Source organism: Pristis pectinata, chromosome 9, assembly GCF_009764475.1.
Source record: "Pristis pectinata isolate sPriPec2 chromosome 9, sPriPec2.1.pri, whole genome shotgun sequence".
Taxonomy (NCBI): Eukaryota; Metazoa; Chordata; class Chondrichthyes; order Rhinopristiformes; family Pristidae; genus Pristis; species Pristis pectinata.
This window is the reverse complement of record NC_067413.1, coordinates 101472984-101498515: the sequence shown is the minus strand read 5'-3', so window position 1 is coordinate 101498515 and position 25532 is coordinate 101472984. Positions and strand designations below refer to the sequence as shown.

The window sequence follows — 25532 nt, the reverse complement described above, 5'->3', positions numbered from 1 at the left end:
AAGTCATTGTAATCATATAGCATGGGTCACCATTTCGATCCATCTCCCCTTCAGAATACTTGCCACTAGTGTCAGCCAAAAATAATCTCCTGAACTGCCACAGTGCATTTTTCTTAAAACCCTTTCTAAAAATTCAACTTGTGAGTATCAGAATTAAAGGGCAAATAGATTAAGCCAAACTGCCCATTAATGACTATTGTAAGTTATTTCTTGCTTTTTAAATTATCACTATTCCTTTGAATTATCGATAGTCTCTAGTTGATGTAATTTGCTGTTAATTGTAAAACTATCTCCCTTATTCTTGTTGGAAATCATAACAGAAACATCCTCCTCCATAGAAGATATAAGGCATCCAATCTAATATTTCATAGTAATGTTTATCATGACATCATCTTTCCATTACATCATTCAAAAGAGATAAACATACATAATGTGGGCTTCTGCAGAATGCAATCCCAGTCTGAGGTGGAGCATGTTGGAGTCTGGAAGTACATACATAGCCATTTAGGCTGAGAAGTGTTTATTTTTAAATAGTTGTTTCCCAGATGTATGAAATGGACAAGACGTTTAGACCCAGGAGCCAAACTATCGTTCCTATTAATGCATTTTTAGCAACCATTCTACTGAAGAAACATATGCTGTCTGAATGTATTTGGGTCCTTTTTTTTAAGAAAAATCTGAAACTCATTTACTGACTCAAACTTACTAACATGGTGATAAATCTGAATTACATTGTTCCAAAAATAAAAACAGAGTTAATGTTTCAGGGCAATGACCCTTCACAGAATTAAGGTACTCTCTGATGTCTATATGGTTAAGTACTCCAGAAATGCTCAGTGTAGGAAAATCTGGACCAGATGACTTGTCCAGTATAACCATAGCCACCTTTTCCAGCCCATCCTATCATTTTTCACCCCATCTATTACCTGTACTCTCTCTATCCTGGGTATTTATTGATAAACTACCAACAGTTTATCAGTACAGTTCTTCATAGTAAAAACCCGATATAAAGTTTTCATTTACTTTATCCAGCATTGCCCTGTGCCTTTAAATCTTTGACCCTGATAGGTCTTACCCCACTTCTTACTAGTTTCTTATTAATTGCCTTCATAATCAAAAAAAGGTAAAGATTTTCAAAAAAATTGAGTGATTTCTATAGTTATTATTTTATTTCTTGACAGTATACTTTTAGTAGCTATTTAGTTATTATTGTTTTTGATTCTTCTCATACATTAAGCCATGATTATAGTTCTTATTTTCCCCTTTTTTAATATGTTTTCTTCCCATTAAGTTATTGTTCCATTACCAATATACCAAATTTGTCACCAAAGTCCGAGACCTAGGAGTCAACACCTCCCTCTGTAACTGGATCCTTGACTTTCTAACAAACAGACCACAATCAGTGAGGATAGGCAGCAATACCTCCGGCACGATTATTCTCAACACTGGTGCCCCACAAGGCTGCGTCCTCAGCCCTCTACTCTACTCCCTATACACTCACGGCTGTGTGGCCAGATTCTGCTCTAACTCCACCTACAAGTTTGCAGATGATACCACCATTGTAGGTCGTATCTCAAACAGCGATGAGTTGGAGTACAGGAAGGAGATAGAGAGCTTAGTGGAATGGTGTCATGACAACCACCTTTCCCTCAATGTCAACAAAGCTAAAGAGCTGGTCATTGACTTCAGGAAAGGGGGTGGTGTACATGCACCCGTCTACATCAATGGTGCTGAGGTTGAGAGGGTTGAGAGCTTCAAGTTCCTGGGAGTGAACATCACCAACAGCCTGTCCTGGTCAAATCACGTAAATGCCATGGCCAAGAAAGCTCACCAGTGCCTCTTCTTCCTCAGGAGGCTAAAGAAATTTGGTTTGTCCCCTTTAACTCTCACCAACTTTTACTGATGCACCATAGAAAGCATCTTATCTGGATGTATCACGGCTTGGTACGGCAACTGCTCTGCCCAGGACCGCAAGAAACTGCAGAGAGTTGTGGACACAGCCCAGTGCATCACGGACACCAGCCTCCCCTCCTTAGACTGTCTTTACCTCTCGTTGTCTTGGTGTAGCAGCCAGCATAATCAAAGACCCCACCCACCCAGGTCATTCTCTCTTCTCTCCTCTTCCATTGGGTACAAGATACAGGAGCCTGAGGGCATGTACCACCAGACTTAAGGACAGCTTCTACCCCACTGTGATAAGACTATTGAACAATGAGATGGACCATGACCTCACGATCTACCTTGTTGTGACCTTGCACCTTATTGCACTGCACTTTCTCTGTAGCTGTGACACTTTACTCTGTACTGTTATTGTTTTTACCTGTACTACATCAATGCATTCTGTACTAACTCAATGTAACTGCACCGTGTAATGAATTGACCTGTACGACCGGTTTGTAGGACAAGCTTTTCACTGTACCTCGGTACAAGTGACAATAATAAACCAATACCAATATAATAATTGAGTCATTCAGAATCAAGTGGAACTCATGTTTCCCTATGAGAAAATTGATATCTACAGTCTCATAGACAGTGTGCGATGCATTTCTTTAGTGCAGTATTAGTGACTCATGGTTTGCTTATAGTGTAATAAATAGGTTTAGGCAATGCTTGAAGGAATGGAGCATTGCTATGCAATGCACAACATGTTATTCTGCAACTTGGGTGAAGCTTTGTCTTTTTACAGCCATAAATCCTGGGTGAGGTCATTGCTTTTTAGTTAACAGGTCAGAACCCTGGCTTTCATTTTAAGTATATAATTGTTAAGGTCAGCCATGGGTTATAGCCATTCTGTCATTATAACATCATAAATATATGAATACAAGTTGTGTTTTGCTGAAGCCTTTACATATTTCAAGTAACTACTTCCACTTCTTAGCAGACATTTTTCTGAGCGTGACATTGTTATCTGTAGGAAATGTGCATCAGACATACCATTTATGTTATATTATTAGCATTCTCATAACCAGACTGCACCAGTTCAAGGAGGAAGCTTGCCACTACTTTCTTAATGGAAATTAGAGATTTATGGATAAATAAAGAGAAATATTAAGTTAGAAGTTACATTCTTGTCATTTATTGGAGCCTCTTTAACTCAGATGTTCCCTCTGATTTACTGCTATTTTACTTTGAACCAGTTCACACGATCCAGAAGTATGTCTGAAAGTGAATTTAACATTTGCAAAAAGTGTATGCTAGACATGGAATTTGAATATACAAAGGCCTATGAATTATTTCCCTGTAACCCACTATTGTGAGCACTAGATCATGAGCATGATTCCCTGCCCTGGCTTTCCTTGCTATGGAAGCAGTTCACGTTCAGCAGATTGATTCCTGGAAAGAGGGGCTTATCCTGTGAGAAGAGAATAATAGTGTCCCATACTCAGCAGAGCTTGGAAGAATGCATGGTGATATCATTGAAACATGAAGATTCTGAGGGTATTTGACAGGCAAAATAGTAACTGAGAGCAGCAGTAAGCCACACAGCCCTTGAGCCAATTCCATTATTTAATAAGATCACTGCTGACTCCCTATTTAAAATCTGCATTCGCACTCTGTCCCCATATCCCTGGATTTCCTTAGATCTAGAAATAATGATTGAGCATTCATTGATTTTGTGGTTGGAAATTCCAATCATTCCAGACTTCTTAAGTGGAAATAAAATCTTATTTTAGTTCTAAACAATCAATCAACTATTTGACCTGAGACGATGCTGCTGGTGCTAGACTGTTGGAATCCACCCCATCAATTTCTCCAGAATCTAAATGGCTGTTTGCAGATTAAGAAGCGCAAGTAAAATTGGAGAACATGGGAACCAAGTGGTAAACTTCTCACTGTCAAAACCATACCTGATGTTGCAGTTGCACAGGACGTTGGTGAGGCCACATTGGGAACATTGTGTTCAGTTTGGTCACCCTGCTATAGGAAAGATGTCATTAAGCTGGAAAGAGTGCAGAAGAGATTTACGTGGACGTTGCCGGAACTTGAGGGACTGAGTTATGGAGAGAGGTTGAGTAGGCTGGGACTTTTTCCACTGGAGCGTAGGAGAATGAGGGGTGACCTTATAGAGCTTTGAAAATCATTTGGGGCATAGATAGGGTCAATATGCAGTCTTTTTTCCAGGATTGGGGAATCAGGAACTAGAGGGCACGGTTTTAAGGTGAAAGGGGAGAGATTTAATAGGAACCTGAGAGGCATCTTTTTAATACAGAGGGTAGACAGTATATGGAATGAGCTGCCAGAGAAAAGTGATTGAGGCAGGAACATTAACATTTAGGATGTACATGAATGTGGATCCCTTTGTTTGACTGTGTCTATAGAGAGAGGAATATGCTGGGTCGCAAATTTAAGGATGTGATAGCACACATTTCAGCTGTTGCTGATGGGACTCAACATTTTGTGAATTCCCAGTTTTGAACTGGCAGGTCTAATCAGCATGTTGGATATGCTGAACAACATGGTGGGAGGGTGTCCTCAATGTGAAGACAGGCCTTTGCCTCCACAAGGATTATGCAGTGATCATTTCTACCATTCCTTCATGCACCAACCCACAGACTGATGAGGATGAGATAGATCCCTTATGTTGGCTTGCTTAGTCTGCTCTGCATTTCAGAACTCATCCAACATTTAAAGTCCCTCACTCAAAGTTCAATCAGTACCCTTGCTGCTTTCAATTTTTTTCCCCTAAAGTGTTGAAGCAGTGGAGAAGCACTGATTCATCAGCTGAGGAACAAAGGTAGTTAGCTATCAAGCTGACTGACCTAATGCCACGAGACTTCATGGGGTGTGGAGTTAATGCTGAGGACACTCCCAGCTACACCTTCCCACTGGTACACTACTGTACCTACCGTGGGACAAGGCATACACTGAGGTTACGATGGAGGAGTCTGGCACATTTTCCATCAGGTACAATATTTTGAGTATGACCATGTCAGGCTACTGCTTGACTAACCTAGGGGCCACTTTTCCCAATTTAAACACAGTTGCTTTGCAAGTAACTGATATTTATCTTCTGATATTCTTTCACTGAATTATAGGTGGGTAGTTGGGGGGGGGGGGGGGGGGAAGCATTCACACTTTGCCAACTCTTTTGAAGAGTTATCCAATCTTTTCCCATTACTCATCAATGTTGAGCTTCTTTCAAGTATTCACCTAATATGATTTCAAAAATGTTTGAGAATCTGCTTCTACCATCGTTCAGGCAGTGTTTTCCAGATCATCTTAACCCTTTTTTCTGGTTTTTTTCCTCTCTGGTTCATTTGCCAATCACCTTAAATTCTGACTTAGTACTGAATGAACTGAGTCCTGATGCTAAGCCTTGACCTGAAACGTTGACCACTCCTTTGCCACCACAGATGTTGCTTGACCCACTGAATTCTTCCAGCAGTTTGTTTCTTTGCTCCTTAAATCTGAACTTCTTCTTCCTCTCACCCCAATGTTAGCACCCAAAAGCAATATGTCTGCCTTAAGGATAAATTACGCAAAACCAAAGCTCCTTTCAGAATGTCAGCTTTCCATTGACAGTACTGAAAAACAAAATACAAGTTTAAAGCACTAACATTTCTGTGCACCACAGAAGTGGCTGTTAACTAACTAGCTGATTATCAATGACTACTCAGTAGCCTAGTGTGCTAAAGTACACATCAGCAGTGGAGAACCTGCTTATCACCAGTGTTTGACTGGACAATGCTGCTTGCAATTTTCTATCCTTTGAAAGGTCAATAGGCACATGGAGTTTTTGCTGTGAATAGATAAATTAGGTTTCAAGTTGCCCTCAGGTCCTTTAAAGATAATGTTGATTAGGACTAATTGTCATCACAGGGCTTTCATATAATAAAGAGGAAATTTGTAATCATGGAAATTTATGATATAGGAGGCTATTCAACCATACTGATGAGCTGGCCAAAAATAGGTCCAGCCTAATCCCACTTCACAGCTATTATTTGGTAGGACTGTGGATTACAGAAAATCAAATAGTCATTCAACCATTATTTTTAAATGTGCTGAGGATTCTTACTTCCACCTTTCAGGCAGGGAGCTCTAGACTCATAACATTGTTTGGTGAAAAAAAAATTCTTCTCAATTTGTTGTTAATCCATCTAAAAATTACCTTAATTGCATGTCACATTTATTGTTATAACTAAGCCAATATTCTTCCAGCAACAAGGAACCATCACATGAGTCATAGACATAATCAGATTGTACAGAGCACAAGTGATGATGCTAATGGTATAAAATACAAGTTGTAGCTTTGGAAAGCAGATTTTGTTCATTATCGGTAAATGATCATTCAATGGGTAATGAGCTTGGACAGATTTCACTGTCTACAGAAATTGGATGATTAATTTTACCATGTTTCCAAAGCTCTTCACAGCTTCTCCCACCCAAGTGAAGTGTGAATAAAAATTAAGTAAATGTGAGGCTATTTCACATGCCATAAGTTACTGATTAACTGTTTATAAAAAAAACTGAAATCTACTCTAAAATGTACCGATGGTAAGATCATAATCTACAGGAAGGCAACAACACCAGCCATGAAGATCAGTGACAGAAAATAGCTTGCTGCAGTTCACAGAAGTCAGAACTTTAACTTGACAACACTCACAAAAAATATCACATGACCTCTGCATGCCAATGCCCACAGGTTAAAAAGAGACAACTTTCTTCATTAATATGAAAGCAGAGCAATACAATTGATTAATAAAAGAACATGTAGGAACTCAGATATTGCAGCATTTCTTCTTAAATGTCAAAAAAGTAAAAAGTTATATAAAATGCTGTGCAAAATAGAGAAAAGTTGAAAAAAATAGTTTAAAGCAGCTGTCTTGTCAAACTTCAGTCCCTTTGATTTTTTAAAACTGTTTAGAGCACTTACTGACCATCTGTGGTTGCCCTGAGAAGGTGAAGATGGGTCATCTCTTTAAAACACTGGATTCTCTTTGGCAAATGCACTCCCACAACTGCATTAGGCCAGAAATTCCAGGACACTGGCCAAAAGATAGCTAATTAATAGAAATGCATCAATGTCACTATGAATGGAGTCTGGAAAGGGATTTGCAAAGTGATGGGCTGCCACATCATTTCTTTTCAAAACCTTAGAAGTCATCTGTGGCTTATTAGCCTTTTGCTAGGTTATGTATATATTTTTCCCCAAGATTGTGTAACATTTATATAATATCTTTAACATAAAAGATTCTTTACAGACTCCTCTCAAATTGCTGGTTCCAAGATGAGAGAATTCAGAAAGAAGGATAGGGTGGAGAAGCAGGTGTTGTTTTCCTTGGAACAGAGAAGGCTGACAGGAGTTTGCACAGAGGTGCACAAAAGCTTGCTGGGTTCAGATCAGGTAAGTGGAGACTGTTCCCATTAGAGGAATGATTAGGAACCAGTGAAGTAAAGAAATCAAGATTTGGGTTCAAACTAATTAATGAAATTTGGAATTCCTCTTAAGTATCACAAAGGCAGAATGCTTCAACATTCTTTGCCTACTGCAGCATGAATGTTTCCTATGCACATTATATCACAGATTCTAACATACTTCATGGTGTATGTCATTGAATGCTGTACTGAAATTGAATAGGTACCCAGGATTAATCAGAATTAAAAGAATGCCATCCATGTACTTTACAGATTCCCAAACTAGTACACTATTAGTAACCCAAGGGCTGGATTATACATCCTTGTGGGCTAGGTGGAAGAATTTGCATAATGATTAATTTAATTTTCATTATATTGCAAGACTGTGAGCATTTACCACAATTAAGGCTTATAATTAAGGTTTTATTCTGGCAAAGTAATATAACATCTAAGTCCCCAAACCATTTGCATTTGCAGCTCATTTCCTCTGGGCTTCGCTCACTCACCTTTTGCTTCAGGAGTGTAGCAGGGCAGATGATGTACTTGCCCAATCCCAGAAATGTTGCCATGGCACCATTTCAGGAAAGGAAACTTCCTTTGAAAGAGTGTGGTATGGCATCTGATGAATTATTACATTAGAATGAATGGGTGTTCAATTTGTGGGATATCAGATCTGAGAGGATAGAACAGTTGTGTACATCTAATGGCTAGCAAATTCAAACATTGATTAACTTTATGCTAAACAACAACCAAAAGTAAAGTTCAATTTCCATACCTTTGTTACCAGTATCCATGCACCATACCGTACTGAGGACACACAGTTCTTCAACTTTACAGAGACCAATTGTAGAGACACTCCCAGAATTCCACTGTAGAAAGGAAAAGTACTACTTACTGCAATAGAAATCCTCTCTTTACATGAAGCACTGGTTACAGCACCATATCAGTTTGTTATTATGCAAAACGTGATGGCAAAAGAAACACAGAACTTTAAAATATTAACCTCAACCAAAAACTAAGTATTGAGGAAACTTTTTGGGGCCCCATGTGAGACCTAAATATTGAACCTTAGGACATGAACAATACAGCTTATTGCACCTAATTTGCTCACGGAGGCTCTGTGCTTTTAGCTGTAATGAGTAAAACAGAGGGGTTTGTTACCTTCATTAGCTGATTGTGCACCAATCCCAGGTTCCGTTCACTATCTCCGAAATACTTGAGAACTGCAACTTCCCACTCTAAATATTCAACATTTCTACGGGACATTATTTTCCCCAGATCTAAAGTTCTTCCAGACTCCAGTTTACCCACTTAATGTTCTCATTAAGTAAAAATGGTAATTGAAGAATTTGTGTTTGTAGAATATGGTTACATTTGGACTCTGGCAAAAGTAGTGTGTGATGATTTTGACTATCCATTAAAGAAAACTCTAATATAGAAAAGGGATCAATTTCATTTTTTGTAATAACGCTAGAGGAGTGGACTGGAGATCAACATTTTAAAAATCATCAATAAAAAGGTTTGTGACTAGCAAAAATGATGAAATAAATTTTCTTCACGAGTACAATGAATAGGGGAGAAACCCACCAAAGTATGCAAGTCAGAAGACATTTGTGAAGAATACTTCATTTCAGCAAAACCTAGCTGCCTTCAAAACAGGAAGTAATGATCAGGAAGAAAAACTGGCACTGCCCCATCATTATTTCTCAATAGTATATCAAATAGTATTTGAAATACAAATCACCACTCCTGTTTATTTTCCCTCTCCAATTTAAATAGTCTCATGATTCTATTCCTCAGCAATGATGATTTCTATGGAACTAGACTGAATATAAATGTTTTCACCTGCCATCTATTCCCTCCCTTTCCTTAGGTTCTGCAGCACCATGCATTCATAACCTAATGAGACAGGCAGTTTGGAATCCAAAAGCTGAATACATGCTTCAACAAGTATTTGTTCTTTGTCAGTTCGGTATAAGCTACTTTCAAAAAATGACTTCCAATGTCTTAGATGGAATTGAAATCTCCTAGTGGGAGAATCACATGAATATAAAGATCAGGTAATTCTGTGAACACTATTAAACACCATTTGTGATTGCAGTTTAACAGTGCTCACAGAATTGCAGCAATCAATTGGAGCAGTTCAGTCAAGGGTTTGTGATTGTGCCTGTAGGGCAATGAACATGGATTGTGAACATGAGAAAGATTGGGAGGTGACCTATAATCGACACGACACATACAGTTTTCTATGCTTTGTCATGCTTATAACTGTAACACAAGGACCTACAAATTCACCTTTACGTAAATCACGCATTCTAGTTGTGGCGCACAGAGACCCATGCCAGATGTGGGGAGCAGAGACCCATGCCAGTTTGTTCCATTGAAAATGAGGGAAAGATTTTTGTCCGTTTGTCCTAACCTCCATATCCAATGTCCTTGGTGTATAAGAATGTTACACACAATGGATCACGTGATTCAAAGTTTCCATTTCTACTACGCATGCCAAAAGGTGGTACTTATGTTTACAGAACAATTCAATTTCATTATGTATTAAAAAAGTACACACAAATTAATTTCTAAGACAAGGTCATCTCTCAGATCTTTATTTGTGACTGAACATCTCACACTCAAGAATTGATGGTCTTGCCTTGGAGACCCAGGTTTGAATCTACTCCAGAATGGAAAGATGAAAGTACTTGCTCTGCTTTTCCTATCCAAAGTATGGTTGAGAATTTGAAGCTGAGCTAATAGAGAGCAAATACTACTTGGAATAAATATGTTGCTCCTAAATACCTGCCTAACATACTAGGTACAGATATGTATAGTTAACAATAAATTATTTCAACCTAGTTATGAATTCTTCAATGTAAATTGCCACAATTCTAAGGCAAGTTAGAAAGTTGAAAAGACAGTGATAATTATCTGCCTTTCACAAGCAGAAACACACTGTCTCCAGAAAAAAATTGTCTAAGTAAATGATCAATCTCACTCTAAGCAGCTGCAGAAGTGATAAGTATTGCGAATATAAAGTACATATCAAAACACTGGAAGTCATCCCTCTACAGAATTAGACATTTAATTCTGCAGCCAAACTTTATTTGGAAATCCTTAAAGTGAATTAATAGAACATTACAGCACAGTACAGGCCCTTCGGCCCACGATGTTGTGCTGACATTTTATCCTGCTCTAAGATCTATCTAACTCTTCCCTCCCACATAGCTCCCAATTTCTCTATCATTCATGAGTCTAAGAGTCTCTTAAATGTCCCTAATGTATCTGCCTCCACCAGCTCTGTTTTCCATGCACCCACCACTCTGTGTAAAAAAACTTACCCCTGACATCCCCCTTATATCTTCCTCCAATCACCTTAAAATAATGCACCCTCCTGTTAGCCATTTTCACCCTGGGAAAAAGTCTCTGACTGTCCACTCGATCTATGCCTCTTATCATCTTGTACACCTCTATCAAGTCACCCCTCATCCTCCTTCTCTCCAAAGAGAAAAGCCCTAGCCCACTCAACCTATCCTCATAAGACATGCTCTCCAATCCCGGCAGCATCCTGGTAAGTCTCCTCTGCACCCTCTCTAAAGCTTCCACATCCTTCCTATAATGAGGTGATCAGAACTGAACACAATACTCCAAGTGTGGTCTGACCAGAGTTTTATAGAGCTGCAACATTACCTCGCGGCTCTTGAACTAAATACCCCAACTAATGAAGGCTAACACACCATATGCCTTCTTAACAACCCCATCAACCTGTGCAGCAACCTTGAGGGATCTATGGATGTGGACCCCATGATTTCTTTGTCCCTCCACACTATTGGTATTGGTTTATTATTGTCACTTGTACCGAGGTACAGTGAAAAGCTTGTCTTACAAACCAATCGTACAGGTCAATTCATTACACAGTGCAGTTACATTGAGTTAGTACAGAGTGCATTGATGTAGTACAGGTAAAAACAACAACAGTACAGAGTAGAGTGTCACAACTACAGAGAAAGTGCAGTGCAACTAAGAGTCCTGCCATTAACCTTGCATTCTGCCTTCAAATTGGACCTTCCAAAGTGTATCACTTCACACTTTTCTGGGTTGAACTCCATCTGCCATTTCTCAGCCCAGCTCTGCATCCTATCAATGTCCTGTTGTAACCTACAGCAACCTTCTACACTATCCACAACACCATTAACCTTTGTCATTTGCAAATTTACTAACCCACCCTACCACATCCTCATCCAAGTCATTTATAAAAATTACAAAGAGCAGGGGTCCCAGAACAGATCCCTGCGGAACACTACTGGTCATTCTCAGAATAGTGATGAAATTTCCAATTCTTTACTGGAATCTTTCTATATAATAAGCTCAGTGAATTCCAAAAACAAAAGCATACACACGAAAGAATTTCGGTCCGACCATTTTACTTAAATTCTACTGACGTCATGAAAACATCATAGTTTAATTGAGCATTAACCATGATTTGTCTTGAGGAATGGTGCTACACCATACACAGTTCTGTTTTTGGTACCTTTAAACACCTCACTGAAAAAATATTTTGATCTTCTTTCCCAAGCCTTCTACTACTGCTTAACTGACCATATGGGAAGTATCACACATTATGAAAAGTACCCTATAAACATAAGCTTTTGCTCAGTATTGGAAGGCTATTAAGAAGCAGGACCAGCCCAGCAATTGAACAGCAAGTATTTTGGTTTTTGTTTTCCTGTGGGGAAATGTCTGGTTCTCAATTAGTAAGTGTCTAGACTGAGGTCCAAAGACATAAAATTCAACAATGTGGAGAACTGCAGGTGTAGACCATTACTGAATAATGCCTTGGATCAAACCACCATTTCAGTGTGCAAAGAAGCAGACCATTTCTGAGAGATGTCCTTATCCAAAGATACATTTACCATACCTTTGGCTGGAGTTTCCATCTGAACTGGAACCTACTCTCCAGAATTTCTTAAACTCTCCATCTTTAAAATCCTATCAAAACCTTTTTTTCTCCTCAAGCTAATGTTTATTTACTTCTCTCTGCACTCCTTTCCATGGCCTAGTGACTACTCCCGTTCTCTATAAAAGTCCTTGATAGGTTTTACACCTTAAAGGCGCCAACATAGCAAATTACATAAATGTGAAGGATTGTTCTTCTCTTTACCCACCAGTATGATTTCTCCTTCCCACAGCAGTTAACAGTAGAAAGCAGATAGGTCACACAATAAGATTAAGATTTTAAGATATCTTTATTAGTCACATGTACATCAAAACACAGTGAAATGCATCTTTTTGTGTAGTGTTCTGGGGTGTAGCCCGCAAGTGTCAGCACGCTTCCGGCGCCAACATAGCATGCCCACAACTTCCTAACCCATACGTCTTTGGAATGTGGGAGGAAACCAGAGCACCCAGAGGAAACCCACGCAGACACGGAGAGAACGTACAAACTCCTTACAGACAGCGGATGGAATTGAATCCCGGTCGCTGGTGCTGTAATAGCGTTACGCTAACCACTACACTACCGTGCCTGCCCTATCATAAAGCAACAGTTTATATAGGGTTGCTCTTTCAAAAGACATCTCTTAAAGTGCCATGTAATAGACTTGCAACCAAAACTAAAGCCCATGGGATTAAAATGACAAAGACAGCAGAAATACAGATCTGGCCCAGACGGTAATGCTCTTTACAGACAGGAGAGAAGCCAGAGATGTATAATTGGGTTCACTATCAGGATTAGTGCTTTTTGCACAGTAGTGCAGCGGTTAGCGTAACACAATTACAGCGTCAGCGATCTGGGTTCAATTCCAGCTGCTGTCTATAAGGAGTTTGTATGTTCTCCCTGTGTCTGCGTGGGTTTCCTCCGGGTGCTCCGGTTTCCTCCCATATTCCAAAGACGTACAGGTTAGGAAGTTGTGGGCATGCTATGTTGGCGCCGGAAGTGTGGTGACACTTGCGGGCTTCCCCCCAGAACACTCTATGCAAAAGATACATTTCACTGTGTGTTTCAACGTACATGTGACTAATAAAAATATCTTGTTTTGATTAATAATGTCCTGGTCATGGACAGTATAACTTTAAAGTTTGCAGATGACACAGAACTCAGAAGTATAGTATTGAGGGATATAATAATTGACTTCAGGAGGATGTAAACTGGTGAAATTGGCAGACAAAATTTAATACCTGTGTAAAAAGATTAATGAGAGAGAAAAAAAGGTGATAAGATGTACAAATCTTTGATGGTACACTCAGAGTGCTTTGGTTTATAAATAAAGATTAAAGCCTCAGAAATGCTTTATTACCTATTAATGAGATTAAATCGGCATTAGCTTCACTCTGACTTGGTCTGTGCTAGTCCCATAAAGATTAAGGGTGTCCCTTCCAAAGTATATAAATAATCATTGTAGTGTGTCCCTACAAAACAGGAAGTGTCTCATCTGCAGCTTGTTACTATATTGTTCTCACAGTTGCCAGCATTTAGACTCAGTGTGATCTCTGCAGTCAGCTCTCAAAAAGACAATACATGCAGCGGTCTTCTAGCTATAGGGAAGTATTTCTACTTAATGAATGGATTCTGCAATTATGGAACAGGAGTTGGGAAAATGCTTTAATGGAGTCAGAGGATAGTCAAGTACCCATGTCTGCTCTGCCCACCCCTATGGACTGAAAGAAAAGTAGATGACCTCTTCTTTCCTTGAACATGCAGTTTTGGGGACCACCCAGTGCAGCAGTAAGCAGCAAACAGTGAGACGTAGCTAAAATAAGCAGCAGCAGCCTGGATAGGAAGCTGAGTCACTGTGAGCTTAACCTTAAAGGGCAAAACAGTGCACAAGCATGAATGCGTCTGTGATCACGGTCATGTTTAGTCACAGATTTCAACAAGGGCAATGAAAGAGCTTCAGCACTGGCTTTTTAAACATGATGAAATCAGGGAAAAGAATAAAACTTGGTTATTCAATGTGTAAATAAAAATTTTGGTTTTCAGAAAACAGGACTGAAAAATCGCACAGGATGAATTTTGGGCAAAGCACTATTTTTTGCATCACTTGGTGAGCTTTGCATTGGAAAAATTATACCAAGGCAAATGAAAATCATGTCAAAAATTCAAGAATAAAACTTTCTTATTGATGCAAAAGCACAAAAAATGAGCCCAATGTTGCTCTTTTACAGGCTGAGTTGATTCCCAAATGTGCAGCGCCACTGCTTTAGCATTGTGCAGTGCTCAAAGGCAAGGACATTATGTTAAAGTTTTATAAATACTTGGTAACTTGTACTTTAAATTCTGAGCATCATAGTAGATATGAAGTGTGACATTCTAGGTATGGAAAATATTTACTAGATTGGTACCATGTTGGAAAAGCTACGTGGGGTATCTGAAAAAACGAGTGTTATTCCCCTTAGGACAGAAAAGAGAATATTAGTGGCGTCCATAATCACAAATGGTTTTGATTGACAAAAAGAACCATCAGCGATATGAGGAAATGCTTTGAATACACAGTTGCTTTGATCTGGAATGCACCGGCTGACAGGCTGCTGAAAGCAGATTCTACAGAAAATTTCAAAAGGGAGTGGAATAAATCCTTGGAAGGATAAAGAACTACAGGGCCAAGGGGAATAGGCCAGTGAGTGGGACTAATTGGATAGTTATGACAAACAGCTGACACACATACAAAGGGGCAAATAGTTGCCTTTTGTGCTGTATCAATACAAGGACCATGCGCAGATAAAACAAAACACCAATCTATGCCTTCCAACCAATCACTTTGTATTCAGAAAGCAGGAATAGACTGTAACTAAGAACGACATTGTATCCAGTCAAACATGGATGCACAACCTGTTTATTGGCAGCTTAATGGCATTACCTGGGTCTTATAATTTAGTTCCAGGTAACTTAAACTGAGTGTTATTGTATTCACTCCAGTGCAAATGCAGAGCGCTGACAAGTCTGCCGATTTTTATTTTAATAATTAGAAGTTATTCATGTTTACCATAAAGTATATTTCACATAGGTCTACAATACAGGAAAAAATTAAATATACCCCTCAGAGAAATAGGCTAAATGGTTCCTTCTGTGCAGTCCAATTTTGAGTAATTTTTTTAATAGAGTGTACGTTTGTTTCAATATACAAAGGATAAGCCACGATTAAAATATTACCTGAAATGGTTTTCCTAATATCCACAGTATGCTGTTAAGTCATTGGTCTTCATATTTATAAATGGAATAGCACCTTTAAACATCTATTGAGCTATTTTGTAATGTTACTTGTGAAAGAACCAATATGTCAACATTGACTGAGGAAGACAATACCATTTCATTACCTTGCACAACAACCACTATGAAATTGGTAAGAGTTGAGGAATGGAAATGTCAAGACATCAAATGCATCACCTGAAAGCAAAAGAGGAAAGCTTTAGCAAAACAGTGCACTGATATCCAATCTTTAACAATACACTTACAGTACTAGTCGCAAAATTTAATTAAATCAATGCACACATTGTGGATGAGGCTTTTATTTCTACCTTTGTATATAGCAAAAGCAATCATTCAAAATATAGAGTGTGAGTGTCTTTTATTATTTATTACCATGAAGATACACAATGCTATGATTTTGGCTGATATTCTTGTCTTTTTTATATCTGAGAATAAACCCCATGTTGAAATTGATGAAAGGTAATATTAGGGTCCTGATTTTGAAGGGAGCATGATTATTCACCATATAGTCTGGTGTAACATCAGATGTCCTAGAATAGCAACAACCATATAATTTGCCTACTAGCAGCCCCCCAGAAATTTCTTACAAATTTCTGGCTCAGGGAATACATCATCCTTCCCCCTTTCATACAATCCCAGCAAACATTCCCAGAGTCAGGCACACTGTGTTTACTGGAGGTTCCCTGCACACGAGCTAATCTCCAAGTATCCCACTATTGCAAAACAAAAACTGCTGTTTTTGAGGGCCTATATTTACGTAGCTAGGTTTGGGTCAATTACTGCCAGATGATAGAAAAGTCAGAGTTCTGCTTTTCCCCACGGATGCTGCCTGCCCTGCTGAGTTCCTCCAGCATCTTTTTGTTTTTTTTCATCTAGATTCCAGCATTTGCAGTCCTTTGTTTTCTCAGAGTTCTGAACTTATCCACCAAGATTGGAATCCTGACTACCTGCTCTGATTTTAGTGCTTTGGGGTATGGCTGCGGGCACAAATTAAGACCGAAATTTCTACCACAGCTCATTTGCATTTCATCAGTTGTGCCCATGTGAATCAGTGCACTGAAGCAGTATAAAGTGCAAAATGAACAAATGCCTGAGGATAGAGTCAATCAGGTCTAAAGTTACCTAGGGATAAATCAGATAAAAGTCAATCTTTACTTTCAGATTGACCTCCAAAGTGAGGCTAAAGTGAAAATGGTGAAAGAACATTTCCAAGGCATTGTTAGCTATAGACCAATGCTGGTAAATGGGATTACGGTTGATAAGTATTTGACCATAAGATCATAGGAGTAGAATTAGACCATTCAGCCCATTGAATCTTGATGGTCAACATGCACATGGTGGTCCAAAGGGCCTGTTTCTGTGCTGTATGGCTCTGACTTTAAAACATTCCTCTTGCTGGAAATAATGCCACATGGCCTGACATCTGATTGACCTAATGTACTGCAGGAATGAGCGATTTTAATCTGAGCACCATGCTAAGTGATTTAGGGAACTGCATCAAACTGATTGATTTAATGCATAACATTAGTGAGTGATTTCAATATAACCAATGCACTAATAGATTAAAGAGACTAGATTGATCCAACTCATTGATTTAAATTCAATTTTAATCTGCAACAGCTTCAAGAGCAGTTACAAGTTTTCAATCTGAACAATGTATAAACTGCTTGAAGGAAATGCATGGATACGATTAATTTAATATTCAAGGTTAAGATAAGTGAAGTTTGTGATCTGCTGTTTAAAAACCTCATTCATTTAATTGACTACGACTGCAAAGTTTTAAGAGCAGTGGAAGTGTTTGCAAGAAGCCTATCAAGCAATCAAAGTATTATGCAACCTTTCCTGCAGTAACCTATTCAAAATAAATTTGAATTAGCTATGAGAGCCTGAAAGTTTGTGCATGATGACCTGCAGGTTCCCTTTGAGCAAACCACAGCACATGGAGGGAGCCAGATTGCCTCGGGTGCAGACCTCACAGCAGTGGGTAGCTGTCTGGAACAAGGGTGGTAAAGTAATTGAGGAGCCCAACATTGAGCCCCAGATCAGGACATCAGTGCCAGAAGAAATGTACCAACCTGATGAGCTGGGAAATTTTCCAAACTCAAGCGAAGTAAAGGACAAATATGCTGGAATTGCTCACGGCAGATTCAAATATTTTTCCTTTGTGTTCATGGCCAAGAATGTTTACAGTGGACCTGAGGAAACAATGACTGGATGGGACATCCCAAGCTCATAAGGCAGTACAGCTATGGGAGATGGACTGTCATATCCATAGCACAGGCTGAGGTGGGGATGATAAAGTCCAACAAGCATTAAATACCTACTCTGTCATTTAATGCTTCTATACAGGTCAATGGCTGAGAACGACCATCCATCCCAATCCCTTTACAGCTGTCAACATAATATTTCCAGGCCACCCAGTTTTCTCCCTGTATTAAGAAAGGATCCAAGTCAGTCATCCTGACTTTCCTCATACATCATCAAAAAGATTCAAAGCTGTCATGGCTCTGAGGCACCTAATTCCAATAGCACCACATGCGTGGAATATTTGGGGGAGTAGAATAAATTTGCTTCGCTGGTGAGACTGGCCTGAACTATATGTGCCACCACAGTTAGTCCATGGAGCTTGAAACTATGTTTGGCCCAATCTCAAAATCTGCTCTGCTCAGTAATAATCACCTCCACAGAGTTATTCAAATCAGATGTCTACCAGCTACAGCAGCACAAATTAATCCTCCAACTACAACAATGTAGTTCAGGAGCACATCCCACACTTGACAACCATCTAAAACAGGGAGCTTGTTGGTAATATACACGGGTGTGTTGGCTCAGAGTCCATGTCACTGATGCCACTTCTGAGGTGACAACACCATGGACTCCAGCTTTAGAGCATTAGACGCATTACCAACTGCACGATGCAGCAAAGGATCTCAGTCCTGGAAGTACAGAGAACAGCAGCTTTGCTTCAGAAGCAGTTGGCTGTAAGAGTTGACGAGTCTCAGCTCAAGGCTAATCAGACCATAAAAGGGATGTCACACTGCAGGAGGTGCCAGGGCTGGGGACATCAGATAGAAGGAGTCCGGTCACTGGAGCTAAGCAAAGTGTCTGGGGAAAAAAAAAAATTTCTTTCCTTATCTGCTTTCTCCACTTTTTCTGGATTGTCCAACTTATTAGTATATTGGCCACATTTTTATTAATAGCTCACATTTTCCTAAAGTTTAGTGACTGTGTGATAGAAGTTGAACAATTTAGACTTCAATTTGCATCCATTTTTGAATAAATTTACCCACTCTAGTTTAAAAGAATATTTATAAAAAGTTAACCTCCTTAATACACTAGCAAACGTGAACAGGAAACTAATTTTATCCATTTTTGTACTGAAGATTTAGATTAATGTTGACAATAGGAAACAAATAAATCTTGATTTTAATATCTCAAGTTTGAATCCCCTTCTGCTGGGAGGATGGAGCATCATGTGAATTATGCAAAGATAAGTTCCATGAATCATGTGCTGACATCCTTGCCCTGTCCAAAAGCTGCTTCTTACAGGCTCAGCATCCCTGCTCTGGTTCCCAATGACCATCCCTTTTATCCAGAGCTTTGTCAACAACAAGGTCACATAAGGCACAATACATTTGGATAATCCTGGACACTTGGTCCAGGGAATACTGTGGCATGACTTCAAATCATCCCAAGCACAGTCATTCTCCAGTATTCCAATGGCATCTCCACAACCTGCCAGGTACATGCTAGAGCTTCAAATTTCAACTTCACAGAAGTACATGGTGCTTCAAATGGAGTTAGACCTCTAATGCCTCATCTATAACTAGTCAAGTGTTAGGTCAATTAGAGTCAACACTTCAGGTCAATGACCTTTTGATGAAAGGTCATCATTCTGAGATGTTAGCTGTGTTTCTGCTCAATTCAGCCAGCAGTTTCTGCATTTTCTGTTTTTAATTCAAAATCAAATTTCAAACTGATTTTGTTTTTGGATCAGACAAATTACTTTTCCTGAATAACCTATGTCAGGGCTCCTCAGTGAAAACCCTGCACTGAAGCAGTAAGTTGTACATGAATACAAATGTTGCATTCACATACAACATTTTGAGACCTTGATCATCAAATTATCCCTTTTTATTTGGGTCACTTTAAGTTCTCCCTAGTGACCTTAAATGATCCGTGGGTGGTATTGATTACTCCAAGGAACTTTGAGAAACCAGCTATTTGATTAAAAAAACACTATGGCCTCGCCTGCTCCTTTCATGCTTATGAAGTAATCCACCTACATAACAGTCATCTGCCAGTCAGATGCTGGCCCTCACTGCCGCTTGGGTGATGGGCAAAGTCTGGAACATCACAAAAGCTGCTGAGAGTTGTATCTGACTGTGCCAATCAATGCTTCAGGTTCTTCGTTTGGAAATCACAGGGCTTACAAATTGCCTCTTTGGTGAAATGTAGGAAGTGCAGTGCCTGCTTCGACCGCTGCTTGAGGCTTTTGATTATTAGGAAAATTGACGAGAAAGTTAATAAATTGAAATGACAAGAGCTTCTATAGGTATATAAAAAGGAAAAAAAAAACTTGTAAAAGCAAAATGTCTCTCTCATACAGAGGAGGGGGAATTCTTAATGATGAAAAGGCAGAGGAATTAAACAAATGTGACGGCCTTCAAGGAAGACACAAAACTCCCTGAAAGAAATTAAGAACCGAGGATCCAGTGAAAGTAAGGAAATAAAAGAAATAAGTATTGAAGTACTAAAGAAGTTAATGAGCTTGAAAAATAACAAATCCCAAGGATCTAATGATCTACATCCAGAGTTTGGAAGGTGATGGCACCAAAGATGGTGGATGCTCTGGGATCATCTTCTAAAAATTCTGTAAGTTCTGGAGTGGCTTCTGCAGATTGGACGGTAGCAACAAAAGGAGCAAGAAAGAAAACAGGTAATGACCAACCTGTTTGTATGCCATCATGCGCTGGGAAAATGCTGAAATCTATAGCAAGCAAAGTTGTATCACTAAACATAGACTCATGAAAGGGAAATCATGTTTGACTAATCAATTGAGGTTCCTTGAGAGTGTATCTAGTAAACAACAGAGCATCAATGGATATGATGTATTCCAATGTTCAGAAGATCTTACAAAGGGTTATGAAGGGTAGAGCACATGGAATTGGGGGTAGACTGACAGCTGGTTAGCAGTCAGTAAACAAAGAGAAGGAATAAATGCATCATTCTCAGGTTGGCAGCCTATGACTGGGGTGACGATTAGCGCTTGGGCCTGAACTAGTCATAGTCCATATTAACAATTTGGCCGAGGGGACCGTGTGTAACATTTGTTTGCTGATGGAAGTGCGAGTGGAAATGCAATGAGAATGCAAAGAGACATCAAGGAGCTGCAACTAATCGAGATGGCAACGACACGCAAGTGAAGTACAACCTGGAAAAGCACATGAGATATTCACATCAGTAAGAAAAACAGAACTGCTGACCATTTTTTTGTTTAAATGGTGAGAATTTGGTAAATGTTGATGTTTAAAAGGACTTAGGTGTCCTTGTATATAAGTCAGTGAAAGGCAACAGGTGAAGCAGGCAATTAGGAAGGCAAACAGTATGTTGGTCTTTATTGCTAGAGAATTAGAGTAAAAGAGTAAAGATCCTCCTGCAATTATTCAGGGGCTTGGTGAGACCACACCTTGGGGACCTTGCTACAGAGGAAATGCAGGGAAGACTTGATTCCTGGGAATGACAGCTCTGTCATATGATAAGAGATTGAGTAGGCTGGGCCTTGATTCTCTATAAGTAGTATGAGGGATGAACTTCTGAAATGTACAAAATTCTTAGAGCACTCAGTAGGATAAATGCAGAGAGAACATTTCCCCTGGTTGAGGTGTTTAAAACTAGGGGCACAATATCAAAGTAAGGAGTACAGACTATTTAGGATTGTAATGAGAAAAACAGTTCTTCACTCAGTATTTTGGTATTCTCTACCTTCGACTACTGTGGAGTCTTAGTCATTGATTGCATTCAAAACATAAATTGATGAATTTCTGCATAGTAAAGGAATCAAGGGAGATGGGGATAGTGCAGGAAGGTTTGTTGAAGTAAAAGATTAGCCACAATCTTGTTAAATGGCAGAGTAGGCTCTAATGCCTACTCCTGCTCCTATTTCTTACATTCTTGAAGTTTATGTTGAACTTTATTTCTATGATTGATATGGCTCATTGCAAACACATGGTTGGGAAGCTTTTGCCTTGCTGAAATGATTGATCACTGCAGGAAGCCAGAAATCACGTGAGCAAGGGCTCCCATGTGGCCAATTTGAAGACCCAACCCAAAACAGTCATAGTCATTGGAATCTCACCAGAGCCGTTCATTTCGATCTTCCGGCAAAGTTTCCTTTTAAAAACCAATGGTGAAGTTCGATTTTGTTCAAATCTGAATAACCTTTTGCCCTAGTTTGCTGCTTGCAGGTGCCTAATGTTCTTAAAGTCAGAACAAACTCATGGAAACCTTAGACTGAAATATTTAGGAGACACTAAAGAAAGAAATACCAGAAATCTTAGGCTGAATCTGAAAGCTCAACTGGGGAAAAATTGCTTTCTCACTTAATGACTGTAATACACATTCCTTGTGCAAGCTCCTTTCAAGGCACCTCGAATATATTAACATTCCTCCAGCCACCCTTGCAGAGGTTGTTTTCTTTTATAGTTTTAATTGTCAGTTATTGCCAAAACACATCCAAATGTCCATAGGATATCAATCAGCACATCTTCTTGTATTTATTAATATGACATAAACCCGTTCATGTGCAAGCCTTTAAAATTCGATTCAGTAGATTGCTTGAGTGAGGAGGAACATCAAACTCTATCCCAACCCTCTGCTTGTGCACTTTCCAACATGGTGGCTAGATCATTTTTAAGTTAGGTGTTTGGTAAATTTCCTCCCTAGTTCTGCTATCATGTGATTAAATGTGATTATTGTGAGATCTTGCAGCTTCTGCCTGATTTTTCATTGGAGTGCCAGAAGTGGGAAGTCATGTGAAGGGGGGAAATCAGCCCATTCTAAAGTGCCTGTGTGGTAATATTACAGCAACAAGAAAAGCTATCAAGTGCATTGGACCTATGCAGATTTTTATGCAGCACCGAAGCCTCTCCTGTCCCTAACTCATCTAAACCCACCCACTTATTCCTCTCTCCCCATGTACTTGTGTAGCTTGCCCTTACATGCACCTATCTTATTCACCTCAACTACTGCCTCCGACAGCAAACTGCTACATCCTACCCATTCTTTGGTCGGAGGTTTTTCCTACATACTGGTTGCTGTGGTGAGTAGTACGAGCGTGGGAGCAGGAAGTCTCGTTTGCCATGGTAAGTATCGCGAGAACGAAAACAAGAATGGGAAGCAGTTTAAAAATGTAGGCCCATTTTTGTAGTTCTTGTTGCTGTGGTGAGTTGATAGGCCTGAAGAATAGCTAATTGGATCATTAGGCAGCAGCTGCCAATAAAAAGTTAGGGTCAAGTGGAGCGGCCATTGTGTGAGTGCACGATGTTAGAGTGGGGAGCAGAGGCTTTGGCTAAAGAGGCGGAGTAGGTGAGCAGAGGCTTCTTCTGGTAGGTTCTCTTTCTTTCTTTATTTTCTTTGTACAGAACAGTGGCAATGGCAGTCGGGGCAGAAGTCTGCTCTTCCTGTAGGATGTGGGAAGTCAGGGAGACCTCCAGTGACCCTGAGGACTACACTCGCAGGAAGTGCATCCAGCTGCAGCTCCTTACAGACCGCATCAGGGAGCTGGAGCTGCAGCTGGATGAACTCCGGATCATTCGGGAAGCTGAGGAGATGATAGATAGGAGTTAACAGGAGACAGTTACATCTAGGGTGAGGGATGTAGGTAGCTGGGTGACCGTTAGGAGGGGGAGAAGGAACAGGCAGTCAGTACAGGATACCCCAGTGGGTGTTTCCCTTGATAACAAGTATATTGTTTTGGATGCTGTTGGAGGGGATGAATCACTGGTGGAGAGTCACAGCAGCCGGGTGGCTCTGGCACGGAGTCTGGCACTGTGGCTCAGAGAGGAAGGGTGGGGTGGGTGGGTGGGGCGAGAGGAGTGCAATAGTGAGAGGATTCATTGGTAACTAGACTCCCAGATGGTATGTTGCCTCCCAGATGCCAGGGTCAGGGACATCTCGGATTGAATGCACAGTATTCTTAAGAGGGAAAGTGAGCAGTCTGAAGTCATGGTGCACATTGGCACCAACGACATGGGTAAGGTAAGGGATGAGGTCCCGAAGAGCAAGTTTTGGGACTTAGGGAAGTTAAAAAGCAGGGCCTCAAGGGTAGTAACCTCTGGATTGCTGCCTGTGCCGGGGAGGGAAAGAATGGGAGGATAAGGCAGATAAATGAGTGGCTGAAGTTGGTGCAGGGATCAAATTTGTGGATCATTGGGGATCTCTTCTGGGGTAGATACGACCTGTATAGAAGGGACGGGTTACACCTGAACTCGAGAGAGACTAATGTCCTTGCGGGCAGGTTTGCTAGAGCTGTTGGGGAGGGTTTAAACTAGGTTGGCAGGGGGATGGGAACCAGAGTGTTAGATTAGATGATGGATCAGTTGGTGTGGAAGCAGATGGGATGTGTACAGAGAATGTGAGGAAGGATAGGCAGGGGACGGGGCATAAATGCAGTCAGTTAGATGGGTTGAAATGTGTTTACTTTAATATGAGAAGTATTAAGAATAAGGTTGATAAACTTAGAGCATAGATCAGTACATGGAATTACGATGATATGGCCATTACAGAGACTTGGCTGTCACAAGGACAGGAGTGGCTGCTTGAGGTTCTGGGGTTTAGATGTTTCAAAAGGGATAGGGAGGGAGGTAGAAGGGGTGGGGGGTGGCATTGCTAATCAGGGATAGTATCACAGCTGTAGGAAGGGAGGACATCATAGAGGGATCGTCTATTGAGTCAGTGTGGGTGGAAGTCAGAAACAGGAAGGGAGTAATCACCCTATTGGGAGTATTCTATAGGCCCCCAAATAGCCACTGGGACAATAAGGAGCAGATAAGTAGGGAGATTTTGGAAAGGTGCAAAAATAACAGGGTTGTTGTCACAGGTGACTTCAACTTTCCTAATATTGATTGGCACCTCCTTAGTGCAAAAGGTTTAGATGGGGCAGAATTTGTTCAGTGCATACAGGAAGGATTCCTGACACAGTATGTGGACAGGCTGGCTAGAGGAGAGGCCGGCTAGAGGAGAGGCCATGCTGGATCTGGTACTAGGCAATGTACCTGGTCAGGTGACAGACCTCTCAGTGGGCGAGCACTTTGAGGATAGTGACCACAACTCCCTGACCTTTAGCATAGCCATGGCCAAAGATAGGAGCAGACATAATGGGAAGGTATTTCATTGGAGGAGAGCAAATTACAATGTTATTAGGCAGGAACTTGGGAGTGTAAATGGGAATAGATGTTCTCTGCTAAATGCACTGCAGAAATGTGGAGATTGTTTAGGGACCACTTGCACGGGGCTCTAGATACGTTTGTCCCACTGAGACATGGAAAAGATGGTAGGGTGAAGAAGCCATGATTAATGAGAGGTGGAAGGTTTAGTCAAGAGGAAGAAGGAAGCTTATTTAAGGTTTAGGAAGTAAAAATCAGTCAGGGCTCGAGAGATATAAAGTAGTCAGGAAGGAGCTTAAGAAGGGATTTAGGAGAACTAGAAAGGGGCATGAGAAGGCCTTGGCAAGTAGGGATAAGGAAAACCCTAAGGCTTTCTACACGTGAGGAACAAGAGGATGACTAGGGTGAGGGTAGGACTGCACAGGGATAAGGGGGAAAATGTGTCTGGAGACGAAGGAGGGAGGGGAGGTCCTAAATGAATACTTTGCTTCACTGTTCACTGAGGAGAGGGACTTAAATGAAGGTGAGTTTAGCACAGAACAGGCAAATGTTGTTGGAGCATGTCGAGGTTAAGAAAGAAGCAGTGTTGGAGC

General features: G+C 40.3%; 1 protein-coding gene across 1 annotated transcript in view; it reads right to left on the bottom strand.

Annotated features, from left to right (window-relative positions):
* The window catches only part of LOC127574618 (transmembrane protein 241), a 99623-nt gene that overhangs the window by 32173 nt on the left and 41918 nt on the right, over positions 1 to 25532 (bottom strand). The window contains exons 12-13 of the mRNA XM_052023767.1: positions 15661 to 15730; positions 8132 to 8225 (exon numbers count right to left, since the gene is read on the bottom strand). Coding sequence (XP_051879727.1) covers positions 8132 to 8225; positions 15661 to 15730 — 164 coding nt within the window. The remainder of the gene's footprint in view (positions 1 to 8131; positions 8226 to 15660; positions 15731 to 25532) is intronic.